Source organism: Hyperolius riggenbachi, chromosome 7, assembly GCF_040937935.1.
Source record: "Hyperolius riggenbachi isolate aHypRig1 chromosome 7, aHypRig1.pri, whole genome shotgun sequence".
Classification (NCBI taxonomy): domain Eukaryota; kingdom Metazoa; phylum Chordata; class Amphibia; order Anura; family Hyperoliidae; genus Hyperolius; species Hyperolius riggenbachi.
The window spans coordinates 258,372,568-258,392,217 of record NC_090652.1 but is presented as its reverse complement, the minus strand read 5'-3'; the positions used below and the strand labels follow the sequence as shown (position 1 = coordinate 258,392,217).

Genomic DNA, 19,650 nt, shown 5'->3' with positions numbered 1-19,650 from the left:
GCCTGGTGCACACCAAAACCCGCTAGCAGATCCGCAAAATGCTAGCAGATTTTGAAACGCTTTTTCTTATTTTTCTGAAGCATTTCAGCTAGCATTTTGCGCTTTTGGGTAGCGGTTTTTGTGTAGCAGAATTCCGATATTGTTACAGTAAAGCTGTTATTGAACAGCTTCTGTAACAAAAACGACTGCAAAACTGCTCTGAACTGGCGTTTTTCAGAGCGGTTTGCGTATTTCCTATACTTTACATTGGAGGCAGAAACGCCTCCGCAATCCAAAAAAATGCCTTACCCCAGGAGTATGCTTTTAAGTAAAACGCCTCCCGCTCTGGTGTGACCGACCCCAATGAAATACATTACCCTAGCGTATCCGCAGCCGCAAGCGGCTGCAAAAACGCCTGGAAACCCACTCGGTGTGCATCAGCCCTGAGTGTCAGAGTGGTGCAACTAAGTATTTTGAATTAAAAAAATGTTTGGTTTGGGTCCGCTCTAAATCTAGGCATACACTGTACAATTACACAGTAAGACGTACTATCACCCGAAGGGATCAGGACGCCATTACCTCAGGCAACAGCTCGGGGCTGAGTGGTGGACAGATGCCATGCTAGCCCACAGGCTAGTGACACGTACTCTTGTTACAGATCAGGGAGGAGGAATGGCACGTGACACATGGAGGAGGAGTAAACCATGCCCTCGGCCTGCGCTCGGCTGACATGATCCTGAGCTCCTAGATCTAGCATTCTGCCTCAGCCGAGAAACATCTAATGTGTGTACAAGGCTTTCGATTTCATAAAAATATTTAATCAAAATCTATGAAAAACTCCAGGTGGCCATACACTTATCAATTTTTCATATCAAGCCAATTCATATCACATCACTCTGATAAAATCTGCTGAAGAAGGCAACCCGATCGACCAGCTGAAACCGCTCTTTCGGTTTGGACAGAAGATATTGATCAGCGGTGGGTTGAGAGTGGCGGCAGATCAACGGCCCATAGCATTGAACCGGATCGATCAATGCAACGCTGCGATTCAATAGATTTATTAATAGATTTTATGCTGAAATCTATTAAAAATGTGTTATCTGGCCTGGTGCACACCAAAAACCGCTAGCAGATCCGCAAAATGCTAGCAGATTTTGAAACGCTTTTTCTTATTTTTCTGCAGCGTTTCAGCTAGCGTTTTGCGGTTTTGTGTAGCGGTTTTGGTGTAGTAGATTTCATGTATTGTTACAGTAAAGCTGTTACTGAACAGCTACTGTAACAAAAAACGCTTGGGCAAACCGCTCTGAAGTGCCGTTTTTCAGAGCGGTTTGCGGTTTTCCTATACTTAACATTGAGGCAGAAACGCATCCGCAATCCAAAATCTGCAGCAGCCCGGGAGTATGCGTTTCTGCAAAACGCCTCCCGCTCTGGTGTGCACCAGCCCATTGAAATACATTACCCTAGCGGATCCGCACCCGCAAGCAGATCGCAAACAGCAACGGAAACGCTCCGGTGTGCACTAGGCCTTAGTGTGTGGCACAGATCAGATGTGATCTGGCAGGGATCTATCTGATGGTAGAATCTGGCGGCCAGCTATAAGTGTATGGCCACCTTAAAGGCCAACCGAGGTGACATGTGACATGATGAGATAGACACATGTACGTACAGTGCCAAGCACACAAATAACCTGGCTGTGTTCTTTTTTTTTTTCTTTCTCTGCCTGAAAGAATTAAACATCAGGTATGCAAGAAAAAGTTTCTGTCTGGGTCGGGACCGGGTCGGACTGGGTCAGACTATAGCATAACCCTCACTGATAAGTAATTACAACCATAAAACACTTTCCTAACAGTAAACGGCTTCTGAGAGCAGGAAACAGATAAAAAGGGTCAATAATTTATAGGTTTGTGCTCTTGCATACTTCAGTGAAAGTGTCATTGAGCAGAGACAATGAAACAGTAAAAACGGAACAACTAGATTGAAATATAAAATAAAACTGTGAAATATCTAAAAAAAAAGTCATTTTAAGAGAAGGACAGATGCAATTATTTAGTTCAGTTTTTATTTTCACCTCGGATGTCCCTTAAATGGGGTTCTTTTGACGTTTTTTAAAACAAAAACTAGACGAATAGAAGTGCGGCTGCATGGCTAGCAGGAGCTAACTCCGCAGGAGCAGTACAAAGGTTTCCTGTACTGCGCCTGCGGGAGCCAGAACGCACGCCGTACTTCTATTCATCTAGTTAGATGAATAATTACACCAATGCCGGCGCCGGGGAACGGTGCATCGGAGGAGGAAGGCGCGGGACATTCCAGCTGCAGGGGGCTGATAGAAGCCCCAGGTAAGTGGCAGTTTTTGTTTTTAAAAACGTCAACAGAACCCCTGTAAGGCACTCTTGGTCAATCAGCAATGCATATTATTATTACACCAAAAAAGTTTTTATTTTTATTTTCAATTTGAGAATTACAATCAATTTTCCTGATTGTAGCATAAAAACTCTGACCACTTTATTACTGTAATCAATCTTTTTCCCATTTATTACAAAAATGACGAAATAGACAGTCTAATCTACACCATTACAGTCTCTAAAAAAACTGATCAGAAAAATAAGCCACTTCCGATCAACTTCTATAGATAAAAATGGAAAATTCGATCAGATTTCTCACTTGAGTTAAAAAGAAAAGAGAGATTTTTCTGTACACTGGACATTTTTGTCAAATTGCCTTCAAATCAGATCTTTTTATTGTTAAAGCAGAATTTAACTCTTGCACAGCACACAATGTAAAGTTTTTATTTCACTGCCCTGTGTTCTTTGGTTATTATCCAGATCAAAGTGTCTAATTCCCGTATATACTCTAAAACAAGTCAACCTTGTCGACAAGTCAACTCCAATATTTGACCCTCTCAAGCTGGAATTTTGTATTGACTCAAGTATAAGTCTACCAAGCAAAGTTAAAGGCTGCACTTGGGGCCTAGGAAGAATTAACAGCTGAACTTGGGGACCGGGATGGGCTTTTGACTGCACTGCATATAGTATTGCAGCCATTAACCCCTCCTGTCCCTTATGTGCAGCCAATACCTCCTCCAGGCCCTCAAGTGCAGCAATTATTCACTCCCCTTCCTGCAGCCCAGTATTCTGCCCTCCCCCCCCCCCCCTCCCCACACACACACACACACACACACACACACACTCCTTTCCTTGCTAATTGTTGTGACCAGGATTTACAGACCTTTGCTTTTTTGGCATTTCCATTATCTAGAATGTGTCACTTACCACAGGGTAAATTATTGCAAATGGGAATGTCGCTATTAGTAAACTCATTACTCAGTGTGCTCAGTGTTGCAAGTGACTCGTGTAGAAGTCGACCCCTATACTTTTATTTAGTGCGTCAGACCTAAATTTCAAGACGTATAGTTGAGTATATACGGTAGTTCTTATAAGCTGCTGTGAATAGACTGCAGGAGATCTGCTGAGGCAGCTGTCCCCGTACCGTAAACACTGAGACTTAACCCTTTCAGTGCCTTCTGCAAAGTGAAACTAAATTGTAATAAATGGTTATTTTAGGATTTTCATTAATTGTAATGAAGAAATTATTTTTGTCACGCTCTTGCTGATCTTAAAGAGCAAAGAGGAAACTTTGAGTTTAGTTCTACTTTAAAGGACAACTGTAGTGAGGCTGCCATGTTTTTTTTTCCTTTTGTGCAATACCAGTTGCCTGGCCGTCCTGCTGATCCTGTGTCTCTAATACTTTTAGCCATAGACCCTGAACAAGCATGCAGCATATCAGGTGTTTCCGGCATTAATGTCAGAACTGACAACAAGCTGCATGCTTGTTTCTGGTGTTATTCAGACACTGCTGCATCCAAATGTATCAGCAGGACTGCAAAGTAACTGGTATTGCTTAAGGGGGAATAAATATGGCAGCCTCCATATACCTCTCCCTACAGTTGTCCTTTAAGTGGGAACGGAGCCAGGCAGGAGAGCAGGGAGGTGAAGGTGCACGGCCGCAAGTGCCACACTACATAAACAAGCTTCCCATAGTGCTGTGCTGTATTGTGCTGTACAGATGGAGCACAGTGATTAATATTAGACAAGATTGTTACTGAAATATCATCTAATATCTACAGATGCAACAGGTTACAACTCATACCAGGTAGATGTGGATTGTATACCTGTTGTACTGCAGATTTCACAATGTATGCCTAGCTTTAGATAATAGATATCTGACCAGTTGGCTGTAGTGGCAATTGGGCCCCCTGACATCCACCCTGCCCCAGGCACCTGCCTAGATTGCCTTGTGGATGATACTGAACTGGTGCGTATCCATAGCAGGGTCATATGATATACGGTGGCAGATGATAGATTAGAGTAGATTAGGGTCCTGCGTCCCTTGCACGCCCCTATAGTCCCCCTCTGTCTTGCCCCGGGGTGCCTCACAGTAAGTTATCCCTCAGATCACACTGCATACCTGTCCCCAGTGTTGATAATTCTCCAACACACAATTACTGTCGCCTTGTGTGATTGTGCTAGAGAACGATTTACACAGTTTACGTTTTTTTACATGAAATAGTTAAAAAAAAAAAAAAACCCTTCATTTGAATGCATTGTGATTTTTAATGACATTAACCTTCTGGGGACCGCCTAACACCGATGGGTGTGGCCACGGCGGCAGCCCCAGGACCGCCTAACGCCGATTGGCGTCAATTCCTGGGGCTGCAGTTTCCCAGGTAACGGCCGCGCGCATGCGCGATCGTTCCCTGCCACTTCATGGAACAGAGTTCCGCGATTAGCCTGCTAGCCGCCGATTGCGGCTAGCAGGCTGTTTGTAAATGAAAGGGGAAAGAAATCCCCTTTGTTTACATGCGTACAGCGCTGCCGTCTCCGGCAGCGCTGTACGAGATTGGCCTCTGATTGGCTGGGGAGCGCCGTCCTCTCATAGGCTGATGCCTATGAGAGGCGGAACAGGACGGATCGCCATCCTGTTCAAGTCTGTTCATGGAGGGGAGGAGGGAGGGATGGAGAGAGAGCCTCATAGAGGGTTAGGAAAAAAAAAATATAAAGTGCTGCAGCGATCGGACCCCTCCGGCGGCATGTCCCCTTAGGGACAAAAAAAAGGACATGAGTCCAATCGCTGGGCTCTATAGCTGGGCTGTACAGGAGGCTGAAAAGCCTGCATAGCCCAGTACTGCAAAAAATGGCCTGGTCTTTAGGGGGGGTTAGCACTGTGGTCGTCAAGTGGTTAATTCAGCTTACTTAGAATGTTTTATATACCTACCAAACACAGTACTTCCACAGTGTTCGTAAGTTCGGGCCAGTGCACACCAAAAAGCAGTAGTGTAAAAGCAAACGCTCTGCGCTTTTGAAATGATTTTGTTAATGCGATTCTAGACATGTGCCGAGCGATTTTCTAATCATGTCTAGCGATTTTTGGAGCGTTTTGTTATAGCATTTTTTATATTTTGTTACAGTAGTTGTAACTGAACAGCTTCTGTAACAAAAACATTTGGAAAATCGCTCTGATCTAGCATTTTTCAGAGCGATTTTCCACTTTCCTATACTTAACATTGAGACTGAATCGCCTCAGAAATCAGCAAAAATGCTGCAGGACCCGCGTTTGGGGAAAAAAGCACATCGCTCTAGTGTGAGCCATCCCATTCAAATACATTAGCCAAGCGCTTTTTGAAACGCAAGCGTTTTAAAAAGCAGTCACACGCGCTCTTGGTGTGAGCCAGCCCTGAGACCGGCAGGTGAAACAAGGGAAGATTGCTGAGAACAAAATCTCCTAAGAAGTGAATTCACTTCACCCAAAAGGCAGGAGTTTAGTGTGAATTCTCAGGCTGATAATATTGGCCAGGACACTGTTTGCATGAAGTTTATCTCCTCTCCCTCTGTTTGCTTGGGTGTCTTCCAGGTAGTGCTGCAGTTTACTCCCATCACCCAAAAACATACAGTTAGGTACAGTACTGGCCTGTCAGTATCGCAGGCACAGAGAGACCTGCAGAGGGACAACTAGAAATATGACATGTGCTCAGTGTACTTTATACAGCACTGTAGACAATAGGGCAGTGCTGACAATGATAATAATGAAAGCTCAGAAATTGTATTGTGACACAGTGCAGTAATTTTTTTTGCATGTGATATTATGAGGCACTGTAATCTCTATTAGTGGCTGGAAAGTGTAATGGTTAAGGGCTCTGACACAGGAGACCTGGGTTCAAATCTCGGCTCTGCCTGTTCAGTAAGCCAGCACCTATTTCAGTAAGGAGTTTCTTGGGCAAGTCTCCATAACACTGCTACTGCCCACTGAGTGCGTTCTAGTGGCTGCCTCGCAAGCGCTTTGAGTCCGACGGGAGAAAGGCGCTATACAAATACTGCAATTATTATTAATTATTATTATTACATCCTGAAATTCAGATCCTCGAATTGATGCATGAGGGCTCCACTCCCCCTGCCTGACACAAGTTTCTGTATTTGTTCCTTTAGAAAGGTACAGCTAGGGTCTGTTAGGGTCATCTCAGCGCGGTCTGTCTAATGCTAGTTACACACGATACAATTTTCTGGCAGATTTACCTGCCAGATCGATTTTTACAACATGTCCGATCTGAATTTCAATCGATTTTCCCCAAATAATTTTCTGATCGATTTCCGTTCACTTTTATGGCAATCGATCACAAAATCGATCGGAAAATCGATCGAAATTCAGATCAGACATGTTGGAAAATATTGATCTGGCAGAAAATTGTATCGTGTGTACCTAGCATTAATGAGCACTTCCAGTGTGGTCAATAGTCAATTTACGAAGGACCTTATTTAACTACCTAGCGACCGCATCACGCCGATGGGCCTGAACACGGTGGCTCCCCCAGGACCACCTAACATTGATTGGCGTCGAGTTCTGGGGGCTTGTTTTGCAGGAGACTAGGAGACTGTTAGACGGCGGTTTTACTGTCTATTTACACTGTACAGCGCTGCGATCTACGGCAGCACAGTACTGGGGACAGCCGTGTGACACGACTGTCCCCTCTGGAGGCAAAGAACCGATCCGCTGCCTGTCATAGGCTGGCTGTGGGAGGGAGGATGGATTAAAAAAAATCTAAAAGAAATAGCAAAATGTATTTAAAAATTGAACGAATATTTATACAATAATAAATAAACATTCCAGGAGCGATCACAGCCCACCAACAGAAAGGTCTGTAGGTGGGCAGAGAAGGGGAGGGGGGGAATCACTTGTGTGCTAAGTTGTACGGCCCTGCAGCGAGCCCTTAAAGCTGCAGTGACCTGAACTGTAAAACATAGCCTGGTCCCTAGAGGGGTGTAAGCCTATGGTCCTCAAGTGGTTAAAGGAAACCTGAGTTGAGGACTGAGTTGAGGATATATACATACTTGGAGCTTCCTCCAGCCCCCTTCCGCCTCTTTGCTCTTGTGCAATTGGCCCCGGAAAGTCCTCCGGGCCAGGGCCAACTGTGCATGTGGCTGGACTGACTGCATCTGCACCGACTGGCCCCAACAGGAGGATTTTCTGGTGCCACTTGCAGAAGAACGAGGCGGAGGATGGCCTGAAGAGGACTGGAGGAAGCCCCATGTATGTTATTAAGTCCTCATCTCAGGTACACTTTAAATACAATCAGCTATTAACCACTTGCCGACCAGGGTCTCTACAGCCCGCAGCACCGATCAGGAGTGCAGCAGGGCGATCAGACTACCCCCCTTTTTTTCCCCACTAGGGGGATGTCCTGCTGGGGGGGGTCTGATCGCCACCCGCTGTATTTGCTTAGCGGGGGGGGCTCTTCAAAGCCCCCCTCCGCCGCGTTCTCCGACGTCTCGCCCGCTCCCTCCCTCTCCCTCCCCCTGTGAGCTGCGCAGTACGGATTTCCGTCCTGCACATTGAAGGATAGGCTTCAGCCTATCATATGCCGGCGATCCCCGGCCAATCAGAGGCCGGGGATCGCCGATCTGCCTTACGGCGCTGCTGCCCAGCAGCGCCGTATGATGTAAACAGCGGGGATTTCTTCCCCGCCTGTTTACATTTTGCCGGCGAGCCGCGATCGGCGGCTCTCCGGCTGTTCACGGAAACACCCTCCGTGAACTGACATGGAAAGGCCGCTCTATCGAGCGGCCGTATCCATGGTAACCCGCAGACGACCAGTTTACGCCAATCGGCGTTAACTGGTCGTCAAGAGGTTAAAAATTACATTTAGGGTCCTTTTACACCTTATGTGTTAGTATGCGTTGGTGTGCTTTTTTTTCCCTCCATAGCAGTGCATTGTGAAACATCTTTCAGTTAAAATGCATATAGTGGGAACTGAGCCATAGGAAAATATGGACATTACTTTGAAAATCAGTTTTCTTTCAGTTACAACTGAGAACAATTGATTACTTGTAAAAGGGGCCTAACTCACCCGATTTTGCCCGAAGACTCTCTGTAGAAACTTAGAGCTTGGTAGCCACCTCCACCTGTGTTGCTGATAGGCTGCTGGAGGCGAACCATGGCAACACAGGTGGGTGTGGCTACAGGTCTACGGACTTCTCTTCAGAGAGGCTTGCGGCAAAAGCTGATTGTACCTTATAGGACAACTGTAACAAGAGAGATATGGAGGCTGGGCACAGCAGTTAAAGAGCACCTCCAGTGTGCTAAATGGTCAATTTACTGTGAACCATATTAAAACTTAATGGAGCTTCCATATTTATTTCCTTTTAAGCAATACCAGTTGCCTGGCTGCCCTGCTGATCCTATCCCTCTAATACTTAGCCATAGCCCCTGAACAAGCATGCAGCAGATCAGGTATTTCTGACATCATTGTCAGAACTGACAAGATTAGCTGCATGCTTGTTTCTGGTATGATTCAAACACTACTGCAGCCAAATAGATCAGCAGGGCTGCCAGGCAACAGGCATTGTTTCAAAAGTAATAAATATGGAAGCCCCCATATTCTTCAGACAACAGTTGTCCATTAAAGTTAAACTAGGTACACAGTAAATTTACTATTTAGCTGGTGGTGCTCTTTAACTACTGTGCCTAAAACTGAACTGAAAGCTGAAGTATACTTTATATATAAAGAATAGAAATAGCAATATTTGTCTTAGGTAGTAGCACAGAGGAAGTCATCCATACACTTTTTAAAGGCTCAAAAAAAGATTTTCTAAAAGGGGCTTTTCATTTCAAACGATTATATAACAAACGTCCAGAGATGTACCTATAAATCAAGCTCTGTCCCAATAAATCTCTGATGACCCTCCCAGCCCCTCCCCCTTTCGATATTTACAACCCCTTCCTGTGTGGTCGTAATAATAATAATAATAATCCCATATAATTATCTTCCTGTCCTGCATCCTCCTGTGCCAGTGTGTTGCACCTGGCATGCGGACAGACTTCAGAGACCAGAGGAGGAGGAGACGCAAGGGGGCGAGCGTGTGAGCAATCGTGCAGCTGTGCACATGCAGAAGTGTGTTTGTGCGGGGGGAGGGGGAGATTCGTGGCCGAGGCCTAGCACCTATTTTTTTAATGGGCGGGCCTTTTAGCTAGTAATAATAATAATCCTAACATTTGTATAGCACTTTTCTCTTGTTGGACTCAAAGCGCTCGAGAGCTGCAGCTGCTAAGGGCGCGATCAAGAGGCCACCTTGCAGTGTTAGAGAATCTTGCCTAAGGACTTCTTACCCAATAGGCAACGAACCACTGGCCGGGGCACATTTGTCAAGAATTGTATAGCATTGCAGACACCATGATCCCCCACCCCATGCCATCCATACCTAGAGTGGCCATATCTGCTGCAGAGGATCATCCATGTCTAAGTAGGGTGGGACCCCACAGCCCTGGGCCTCTAGCAACTGCAGAGACTCCTTCCCCTATAGATACACCTCTGCATATGTCAACACAATACAAAACAAATTGTAACTGAATTCCATTAAATAATGTCTTTCTATCCTTAGTTTTGCAGAACATTTTTTTTTAAAGAAAACTTACAGGAAAACTTACTGGAAGCCATAGTAACACTATCACTCTTTGATTACTTTTCTAGTTCACCGGTGTGCACAAAGCAGAAGTGAAATGTATTGTGTTCCAGGTTTTTTTTCTACATCTTACTGCAATAACACATTAATTCCACAAAGCAGATGAATCCTCACATCTACAGGGATGCTGGCTCTGCGTATACAATATTTAGAGTGATCACTCCAATCTCACTACAAGCTGACATGGCCACCCAATGCAGCCTTTACAGTGAAACTTGCATAGCTTCAAAGCAATGAACAGTTGAACACCGGGATGATAATAGCTTTGTCTGTGTTACACAACCTGTTAAAATACTTCAACTAAAAAGGAATGATTTGATTACAATTCTTTTATTAGTCAAAGATTTTTTATTAACTCTATGGTCTCCTTGCCCTTGCTGTAGACTGGCAGTAAGAGCATGTTACGGTCTTCATTTTTTGGCACAGTGCACAGAGCCACGCTATCCATAATTCTCCTCTTCCCCAGTTGGTAGTACCACCCCCACCTTTGACCCCTATGAGAAGGTGGTTTCGTGGCAGTTTAGTCATGCTCCCTCCCATGCCCTGATTGGGGGGCTGCTCACCCACGCCTCCCATTCCCCATCCTGAAAGGAAAAGGAGTGACCAAGCTGCCATTTACGCCCTTTTCCATCATTCCAGATGTTGGCATTGTCCCATAGTTCCAATAATTTGGGTGCTATAAAGCTTAAAATAAGACGGGTCTCATGTTCATTATTGCTCCTAAAGATGCATTTAGGGCCCATTTACACTAGAGCGCTTTTCAGGCGATTTCTGCATCGCTGGAAATCGCTAGCGTTTTGAAAAGCGCTTGTGCAATGTAAAGTCTATGTGGCTGTTCTCATTTAAGCATTTTGTGTTTTCAGCGATTTGCTGAAACGCAAACTTGTAGCCTGCACCATTTCTGAGCGATTTTGAGCAATTAGCGATTCAATGTTAAAGATAGGAGCGCTTCAAAATCGCCCCAAAAGCGCTGGGCTGTTCACAATCCTCGGCGTTTTTGTAGCAGCCCCTATCTCTACTACCATTGTTGTCCTAACTGGGCAGTCCTAGGGAGGTTGTAGCGGCCCCTATCTCTACTGCCATTGTTGTCTTAACTGGGCAGTCCTAGGGTGGTTGTAGCGGCCCCTATCTCTACTACCATTGTTGTCTTAACTGCGCAGTCCTAGGGTGGTTGTAGCGGCCCCTATCTCTACTACCATTGTTGTCTTAACTGGAAGCAGTCCTAGGGTGGTTGTAGCGGCCCCTATCTCTACTGCCATTGTTGTCTTAACTGCGCAGTCCTAGGGTGGTTGTAGCGGCCCCTATCTCTACTGCCATTGTTGTCCTAACTGGGCAGTCCTAGGGTGGTTGTAGCGGCCCCTATCTCTACTACCATTGTTGTCTTAACTGGGCAGTCCTAGGGTGGTTGTTGCGGCCCCTATCTCTACTGCCATTGTTGTCTTAACTGGGCAGTCCTAGGGTGGTTGTAGCGGCCCCTATCTCTACTACCATTGTTGTCTTAACTGGAAGCAGTCCTAGGGTGGTTGTAGCGGCCCCTATCTCTACTACCATTGTTGTCTTAACTGGAAGCAGTCCTAGGGAGGTTGTAGCGGCCCCTATCTCTACTACCATTGTTGTCATAACTGGGCAGTCCTAGGGTGGTTGTAGCGGGCCCTATCTCTACTGCCATTGTTGTCTTAACTGCGCAGTCCTAGGGTGGTTGTAGCGGCCCCTATCTCTACTACCATTGTTGTCTTAACTGCGCAGTCCTAGGGTGGTTGTAGCGGCCCCTATCTCTACTACCATTGTTGTCTTAACTGGAAGCAGTCCTAGGGTGGTTGTTGCGGCCCCTATCTCTACTACCATTGTTGTCTTAACTGGGCAGTCCTAGGGAGGTTGTAGCGGCCCCTATCTCTACGACTTCTTTTCAAGAAATATCTTATTTTTTATGAAAAACAATCAACATTTATTCTTCAACCCAAAAAATATGTATCCCTATAAAGTCATGTCATCACATTCTTGAACATCATCACAACTTTCCAAATCCTGAATTCCATCAAAAATTTCTCATAACTGACACTATTTCCTGTTTCCATGTACATCCCTCTACATTTACTGCAAGCCCAGCACCAAGGAGAGGCAAGGGAAGGGGAATGAACACTGGGGACCCTGTCAAAGTTTTGTTGGGGGGACCATGAATTGTCCTTACTACTACTGCGTAGCGATAATGCGCTATGCGTGTTTTTGGCTACGGTGAGTTGCGATTGCACTGAATCGCATTGTGCATTGTGTGCAAGGATCCCTAATTATAAAAATGACCTGGACTTGGCTCAAAACATTGAGAAATATTTTGAGAGTTGCTAATAACTGTAGAGAAACATGAGCAGTGATGGAAGTACTCCTGCCCTTGGGACGGGCTATCCATGCCCTCTATGGCTGGGATTGCCCCCGGCCAGGATCAGGAGAGGGCTATGGATCCGGGATGGAGTGACATTGCTGCACAGGGGAGGAAGGAAGGAGAGAATTGGGTGTAGTAGGTGTGACCTTAAAGGCAACCCAGTGACAGCAGCTGCTGCAAGGTGATGCAATGCCCGGGGAACTTTCCCTGGCTGGCTGCGGTCAGAGGGGATGGGGATGTGCAGCATCATGGCAGTGCCAGGGGGCTGCTGGAGGATGCCGGTAGGCCCCATGCCCCGCTACCTGCCCGCATTACACAACCCTGCAAGAGAGAAGATTAGCGCACTGACCGATCACCTCCTGGAGCTCGTAGCTCTCCCTGCAGATGGGCCACCCGACCTGCGGCTGCGGCTGCTGCGGTGCCTGAGGCTGGCTGTGCACCGGGGACTCCGGCTGCTGCGGCTCTGCCATGCTGCTGGCGGATGCTGAGCGGGCACCTCTGCTGGCACTGGCAGCCGGGGACAGTGACAGGCAGGCGGAGGAGAGGCGGGGGGAGGTACAGCCAGCGCTTCCTCCTGTGTGACAGCAGCCGAGGAGAGAGAGGTGGTGCTTGCTGAGCAGCCTCCCAGCTGATGCGCCCCCGGCCAGGCAACCTGTGGCAGGAGGAGAGCCCCTACAGGTGCCTGGGCAGAGCAGTGATACTCCCACTGCCCCTCTAGGCTGGGGGGGCTGTTCCTCACTCACACCCCTTTACATCACAGCTGGCCAGTGTACACTGATCAGCCAAAACATTCAAACCACCTGCCTAATAGGATGCAGGTCGGGTCCCCTTTGTGCTAACTGAATATCTCTGACCCATTGGGTTATGGGTGCCAGAACACTTCCGAAAGTGCCCTGTGCTATGTGGCACCCCCCCCCCCCCCCCCTCCTTCCAGATGTTGGCATTGTCCCATAGTGCCCATGATTTTAGAGCTATAGAGCTCACCATGTATACACAGACGGCATGTATGTATGTGTATGTATATATATATTCCGCAACCATGAACTGCACAGTAGTATATGTGTGACACACACACACACACACACACACACACACACACACACACACACACACACACACACACACACACACACACACACACACACACACACACACACACACACACACACACACACACACACACACACACACACACACACACACACACACACACACACACACACACACACACACACACACACACACACACACACACACACACACACACACACACACACACACACACACACACACACACACACACACACACACACACACACACACACTCTACTGTGCAGTTCATGGTTGCGGAACCGCTAGCCTAGTATTAGCTGATCTGCAACTATCTGGCACCTGACTCCCGGCCTCGGCGCCATAACGTACAGTATAACCACTTACGCCTGGTACACAGGATCAGTGAATAATGGCGACAGCGCCTATGCATAAAAATGGCGCCGCATTAACAAGATACGCTTATCGCTATTTATCGTTAGTACAGCATAATAATGGCGCACAGGGAAAAAGAAGAAAAACGGCACACAGTAACGTTATTTATCAATAGCTAACCTACATAAGCCAAACTGCAGAAGTTACTTAACTGCAAAACGGTGAATGGATTTAATGTAAGGGCCCGTTTCCACTAGTGCGACGCGATTTCGCCGGCATTCCGACGCTTGTAAAAACGCATGCGGGTGCGTTTCCGCATGCGTTTTACCCGCGATTTCGCGTGCGATTTCGCATGGCAGGGTGCCATGCGAAATTAACCATGACACTGCCAGGACAAAATAACATTGGGAAGGGTGCGAAATCGCACGCGAAATCGCGGGTAAAAACGCATGTACCAAACGCATGCGTTTTTACTATTAAATACATTAGCGGCGATTCGCACGGATTCCCGACGCAGGCGAAAACTGTGGGTCCCGCCGTGCAGATTTGGCCCGCTGCCAAATCGCTCCCGCACGCCGCACAGGTGGAAACAGCCCCATCCACTAACATTAGCTATGCGAATCCGCATGCAGTGCCCGCATGCGGATTCGCCCTAGTGGAAACGAGCCCTAACACAGCAAAGGTTAGGGTTAGGCACCACCAGGGGGGTGGTTAGGGTTAGGCACCACCAGGGGGGTGGTTAGGGTTAGGCACCACCAGGGGGTGGTTAGGGTTAGGCACCACCAGGGGGGTGGTTAGGGTTAGGCACCACCAGGGGGGTGGTTAGGGTTAGGCACCACCAGGGGGGTGGTAAGGGTTAGGCACCACCAGGGGGGTGGTTAGGGTTAGGCACCACCAGGGGGGTGGTTAGGGTTAGGCACCACCAGGGGGGGTCTAGGGGTTAGATACAGGGGGTCTAGGGATAGGTACAGAGAGGGTTCTGTGTGATAACGCTAAATAACGATAAGGCTTTAACGTTAAATAGCGATAAGCGACAAACAGATTAGCGGCAACACCGTGCGCCATTTATCGCAGGTGCCATTTTCAGATAGATCCTGGTACACACCATGCAATTTCACGTCAGAAGGGTTGAATCAATAATTTTCAACAGGTCTGACCCTATTCCCAATCATTTTTTAGATCGATTTTGTACAGAGGTGACTGTAAAAACAATGTGTGACCATACAGTGAGACTTGCATTGCCGCACTGCGATGGGATGCTGCGGTTTTTTTTGTTTTGTTTTTTTTTTGTTTTTTTTGCGTTGTGATGGAACAGACCGCGGTGAGTGTGGAATGTCCCTTTAGGGTAAGAGGCTGAAAGAGGAAGGAACTGTAGTGAAAATAACATAATGAATAAAATTTATTACTTTTTACAGTATTCACTTACAAATTATTTAGTCACTGTTTCCCCTTTGTAAAAACTTTCCTCTCCCTGATTTACATTCTGAAATGTATCACTGGCGGTGACATCTTTAGTTCTGACAGGTGATCTGTATGGAATGTTCGTTACTGAGAGTTGTATGAACAGAGGGAGATATTGCTTGCTTGGCAGTTGGAAAGAACTGTTATTTCTCACAATGCAATGAGGTTGGCAGACAGCAAACTGTCAGGACTGGACACAGGAGGATGCAGGTACAGGGATTTTAGTATATAGGAGAAATATATGTACACCCCGTGTATATATACGTATACTACTCAGGGGCATAGCAATAGGGGTGCAGAGGTAGCGACAGCATCGGGGCCCTTGGGCTAGAAGGGCCCCGAGGGGCCCACCCTCAACCACAGTATTAGCTCTTTATTGGTCCTATGCTGATAATAATCACTTCTATAGATGATTAGAATAGCAGTGATCGTTAACACATTGTTTCCCATCCCCTACTTGCACCTCTGACACGGTGGTTGTCCTTGATTGGTTTTGGTGTGGCGTATCAATTGTTATGTATAGAGAGCTTGGGGGGCCCCCCAATGCAAAACTTGCACCGGGTCCCACAGCTTCTTAGCTATGCCACTGATACTACTGTGTAGTCCATGTGGCTGGGGAAGCACTAGCCTAATATTCACTAATACACAACTATCAGGCGTCCAACTCCCAGTCTTGGCGCTGCACAGTATAACCACAATTAACATGCCGGATCGATCAATAGATTTTTTTGGACACAAGCCTTCCATGTGCTCGGGTCTTTCATGTTTTGGTAATCTTATGCTTGAGTCGTTTAATTACTTTTGGGCTGTGTTCCCACTTGCATCAGATCATGTGCGGCCAGCGGGAGCAGAGAGTGTAGTGTCTGCTCTGATGGTCCGCTGTGGACCGGCTAGAGCTCAGGGCAGATGGGCTACCCCCATAGGCTTTAGGGTTCATTTGCAGGCAGTTGCAGGCTGACAAGTATGAGCACCTCCTATATAAAAAATAGGAGCCGTTCATTGGCAGTTTTGGAATGAGCGGAGAGCAGGCAGAAAATGTCCGGTCTCGGCTCAATTGGAAATGCAGCCTTCGGCCCAATTCACGCTCCATTTTTCCATTGCGGTGCAGTCCTGGAAGGTCACACCACACATTACCGCTGCTGTGCGACCATACAGTGAAGCATACATTACAGTGAAAGTATGCCTCACTTACAGGTTAGGACTTGTTTCCATTTGCGGATGGGAGTCAATGCGGCTACGCATCACTTCCGATCCCATTCGCGTCACTTCCACATCGGGAGATGCGGAAGTGTAACGGAGGAGACGGGATGCGGATGTGGCCGTGTGAGAATCCGCTGCAGATTCTCAGATCTCTCTGCACCACTCCGCACAACCAGCAAGCAACGGAAACTGTTTCATTGCCGTGCAGCCGCGGTGCGGTCTCTGTAGCCGCATCACACCACGTACAGTGGAAACGGGCCCTTAATTGGGCATGCCTCACTGCAGCTTTTGCATCGTCATGATGATACCCGCCGCACTGCGTTCAATGTGATAGCCCATAGGGCACTGCTTCTGCGAAGGAATGCAGCGTTTCTGTGTGACACGACAAAACGAATAACGAATAGCGGTAAGTGTGAAAGGGCCCTTAGGTTCAGATGCTTGATTTTGAATGGACTGCATTTTTGTAGCTGTTATGTAGTAAGTCTCTGTGTGAGTGTACAAAGGGTTAATGGTTTGTAGTGTGTGGAATCTACTCACACCCCTTAAAGAGAAACTCCAACCTAGAATTGAACTTTATCCCAATCAGTAGCTGATACCCCCTTTTACATGAGAAATATAATGATTTTCACAGACCATCAGGGGGCGCTGTATGACTGATTTTGTGCTGAAACCCCTCCCACAAGAAGATCTGAGTACCGCGGTACTCTTGGCAAACTGCCACAATGTAAGAATGTTCACAGACAGGAATTAGCTGTTTACAGCTGTCTCTAACAGCCAAAACAGCTAGCAGCAGCTACATAACCTGCCCACAGTAAAAATGTCACCATGTAATAAATGTCAGAATGTAAATCGGGGAGAGGAAAGATTTTACAATAAGCAAACACTGACTAAATCATGTATCCATAATTATGGTAAAAAATGAAGCACTTTTTTACTACATTATTTTCACTGGAGTTCCTCTTTAAGCGTCTCTCTCCGATTTGATCTGTTTAATTCACCTTGGGGTGAAATGGGGTGGGGGGGTGGGTGAGCCTAGCTCCCTGTATTTACTTGTGTTGTACAACCCCACGTGGCCACTTAGGGTATCAAACGTATAGCAGATCATTTTAAATGAATGACTCCCACAATACTGATCAATACACTTTTCTGATCACATAATTAATCATTATCAGGCCGGTACACGGGAGAGGTGGTGTTTCAAGTAGTACAAAACTTCTGAAGTAGTGACTTCAGATCAGGAAGTGATCGATAACTTGCCAAACTGTGCTTTGGCAAGGCTGCCACCAGGGCCGGATTTCTGGAATGGCAAAAAGGCTTGGGCCTTGGGCGGAAAATGGCTGAGGGTGGCTGGACATGGAAGAGGGATTGCTGCAAATAGAATACAGAGGTTGCAAATAAAGAGAAACAAATAGAAATAGGGAGCTGCAGCCCAAGGAATTTGTATATTAAAGGGGGCTGCTGTACAAGAATGTTATGCTGGGAATACACGGCTCGATTCTGAGCTGATAAGATGGTTAGATAGATAAGTGAATTGAAAAAAGATAAAAAACAAGCGTAAGATAAGAAAATCGAGCGATCAAACCGATCGGGTGCAGAATCGAGAACCAGAATCAAGCCGTGTATGCCCAGCATTAGACATGAAAGTGGCATCCTGCACAGGGAAAAGGAGGTGGGGGGGGGGGGGGGCTGCTGCACATAGAAGGGGGGCTGCTAGAAAGTTGGCCTAGGGGCACAAAAAGTATAAATCCGGCCTTGGCTGCCACCTACCTACTTATGAATGGCTCAAGGCAGATTCCATCACATTGCAAGTAATGTGTTCCGACTAGTGATGCTCAAATACCCCTTTTTAAAATTCGAGTTTGGTCGAATTCGAATAGTAAATTATTCGAGGTCAGTCGAATATTCGAGTCGAATAATTTTTACTATTCGATTCGACCTCGGACTTCGAGCTCACTATTCGAGTCGGTATTCGAGCTCACTATTCGAGCTGACTATTCGAATTGGCCTTAAATAGCTTCCAACACTTGTTTTGAGGGTGAATGATGCAAGAAACATCTTTTTTTCCAAGTAACAACAGCAAGTGATTATGTGGGGATGTTCCTTTAAAAAAAAATGTGGAAAGAGAAGTTGTGTCCTAAATTTTGTTCAGTAGTGTTACTGTATATACTTGTTCTTCTTCTTCTTTATCTTTCTTCTTCTTCTAGATCTTCTTCTTCTATATCTTCTTCTTCTTCTTCTTCTTCTTCATCTTCTTCTTCTTCTTCTTCTTCATCATCTTCTTCTTCTTCTTCTTCTTCTTCATCATCTTCTTCTTCATCTTCTTCATCTTCTTCTTCATCTTCATCTTCATCTTCTTCTTCTTCTTCATCTTCATCTTCTTCATCTTCTTCTTCTTCTTCATCTTCTTCTTCTTCATCTTCTTCTTCTTCATCTTCTTCTTCTTCTTCATCTTCTTCTTCTTCTTCATCTTCTTCATCTTCTTCATCTTCTTCATCTTCTTCTTCTTCTTCATCTTCTTCTTCTTCTTCTTCATCTTCTTCTTCTTCTTCTTCTTCTTCTTCTTCATCTTCTTCATCTTCTTCTTCTTTTTCATCTTCTTTTTCATCTTCTTTTTCATCTTCTTCTTCATCTTCTTCTTCATCTTCTTCTTCATCTTCTTCTTCTTCATCTTCTTCATCTTCTTCTTCTTTATCTTCTTCTTCTTTTTCATCTTCTTCTTCATCATCTTCACGTATTTCTCTTTTCAATTTTTTTTAAAGAAATGCAGCTATTTTTGAGCGTAACAAATAGCTGGTGGGCGCACGCATGTTGGAAGCGCCATTGTATGTGCTCCCTGGCAGTGGAAACACAAAGACAGCAGGAGGTAAATTCAGCAGCAGGAGGAGGAGGATGAGTGTGTGGCAGCAGGCAGTCAATGAGGCAGGCAGCTCGCCGTGACATAATAGCCCTGGTACCTAGCGGTGATACCAGGGCTGTAAATAAACACAACAGGAGGTCCCAGACAGCGGTCGTGCAGCCCACATTGTGTCCAATACACAACTGGGACAACACAGTTTTCAACCCGGGCACCTCAGAAAAATTAAACCTTTTTTTTTTTTTAATGGTTTTTTGGTTTTTGGTTTTACAACCAATATAGCTATTGTTTGACGTAATAGCTGGTGGCAGAGTGGCAGCAGAAGAAGGTAATTCTGTGTACCCTGG

At 46.2% G+C, this 19,650-nt stretch overlaps 1 protein-coding gene across 1 annotated transcript in view; it reads right to left on the bottom strand.

The window, feature by feature from the left end:
• Nucleotides 1–12,929, bottom strand: part of STK39 (serine/threonine kinase 39) — an 827,935-nt gene extending 815,006 nt beyond the window's left edge. Inside the window, exon 1 of the mRNA XM_068247051.1 lies at nucleotides 12,713–12,929. Within this exon, the coding sequence (XP_068103152.1) occupies nucleotides 12,713–12,833 (121 nt within the window). The 5' untranslated portion in view covers nucleotides 12,834–12,929. The remainder of the gene's footprint in view (nucleotides 1–12,712) is intronic.
• Between the last annotated feature and the right edge of the window lie 6,721 nt (nucleotides 12,930–19,650).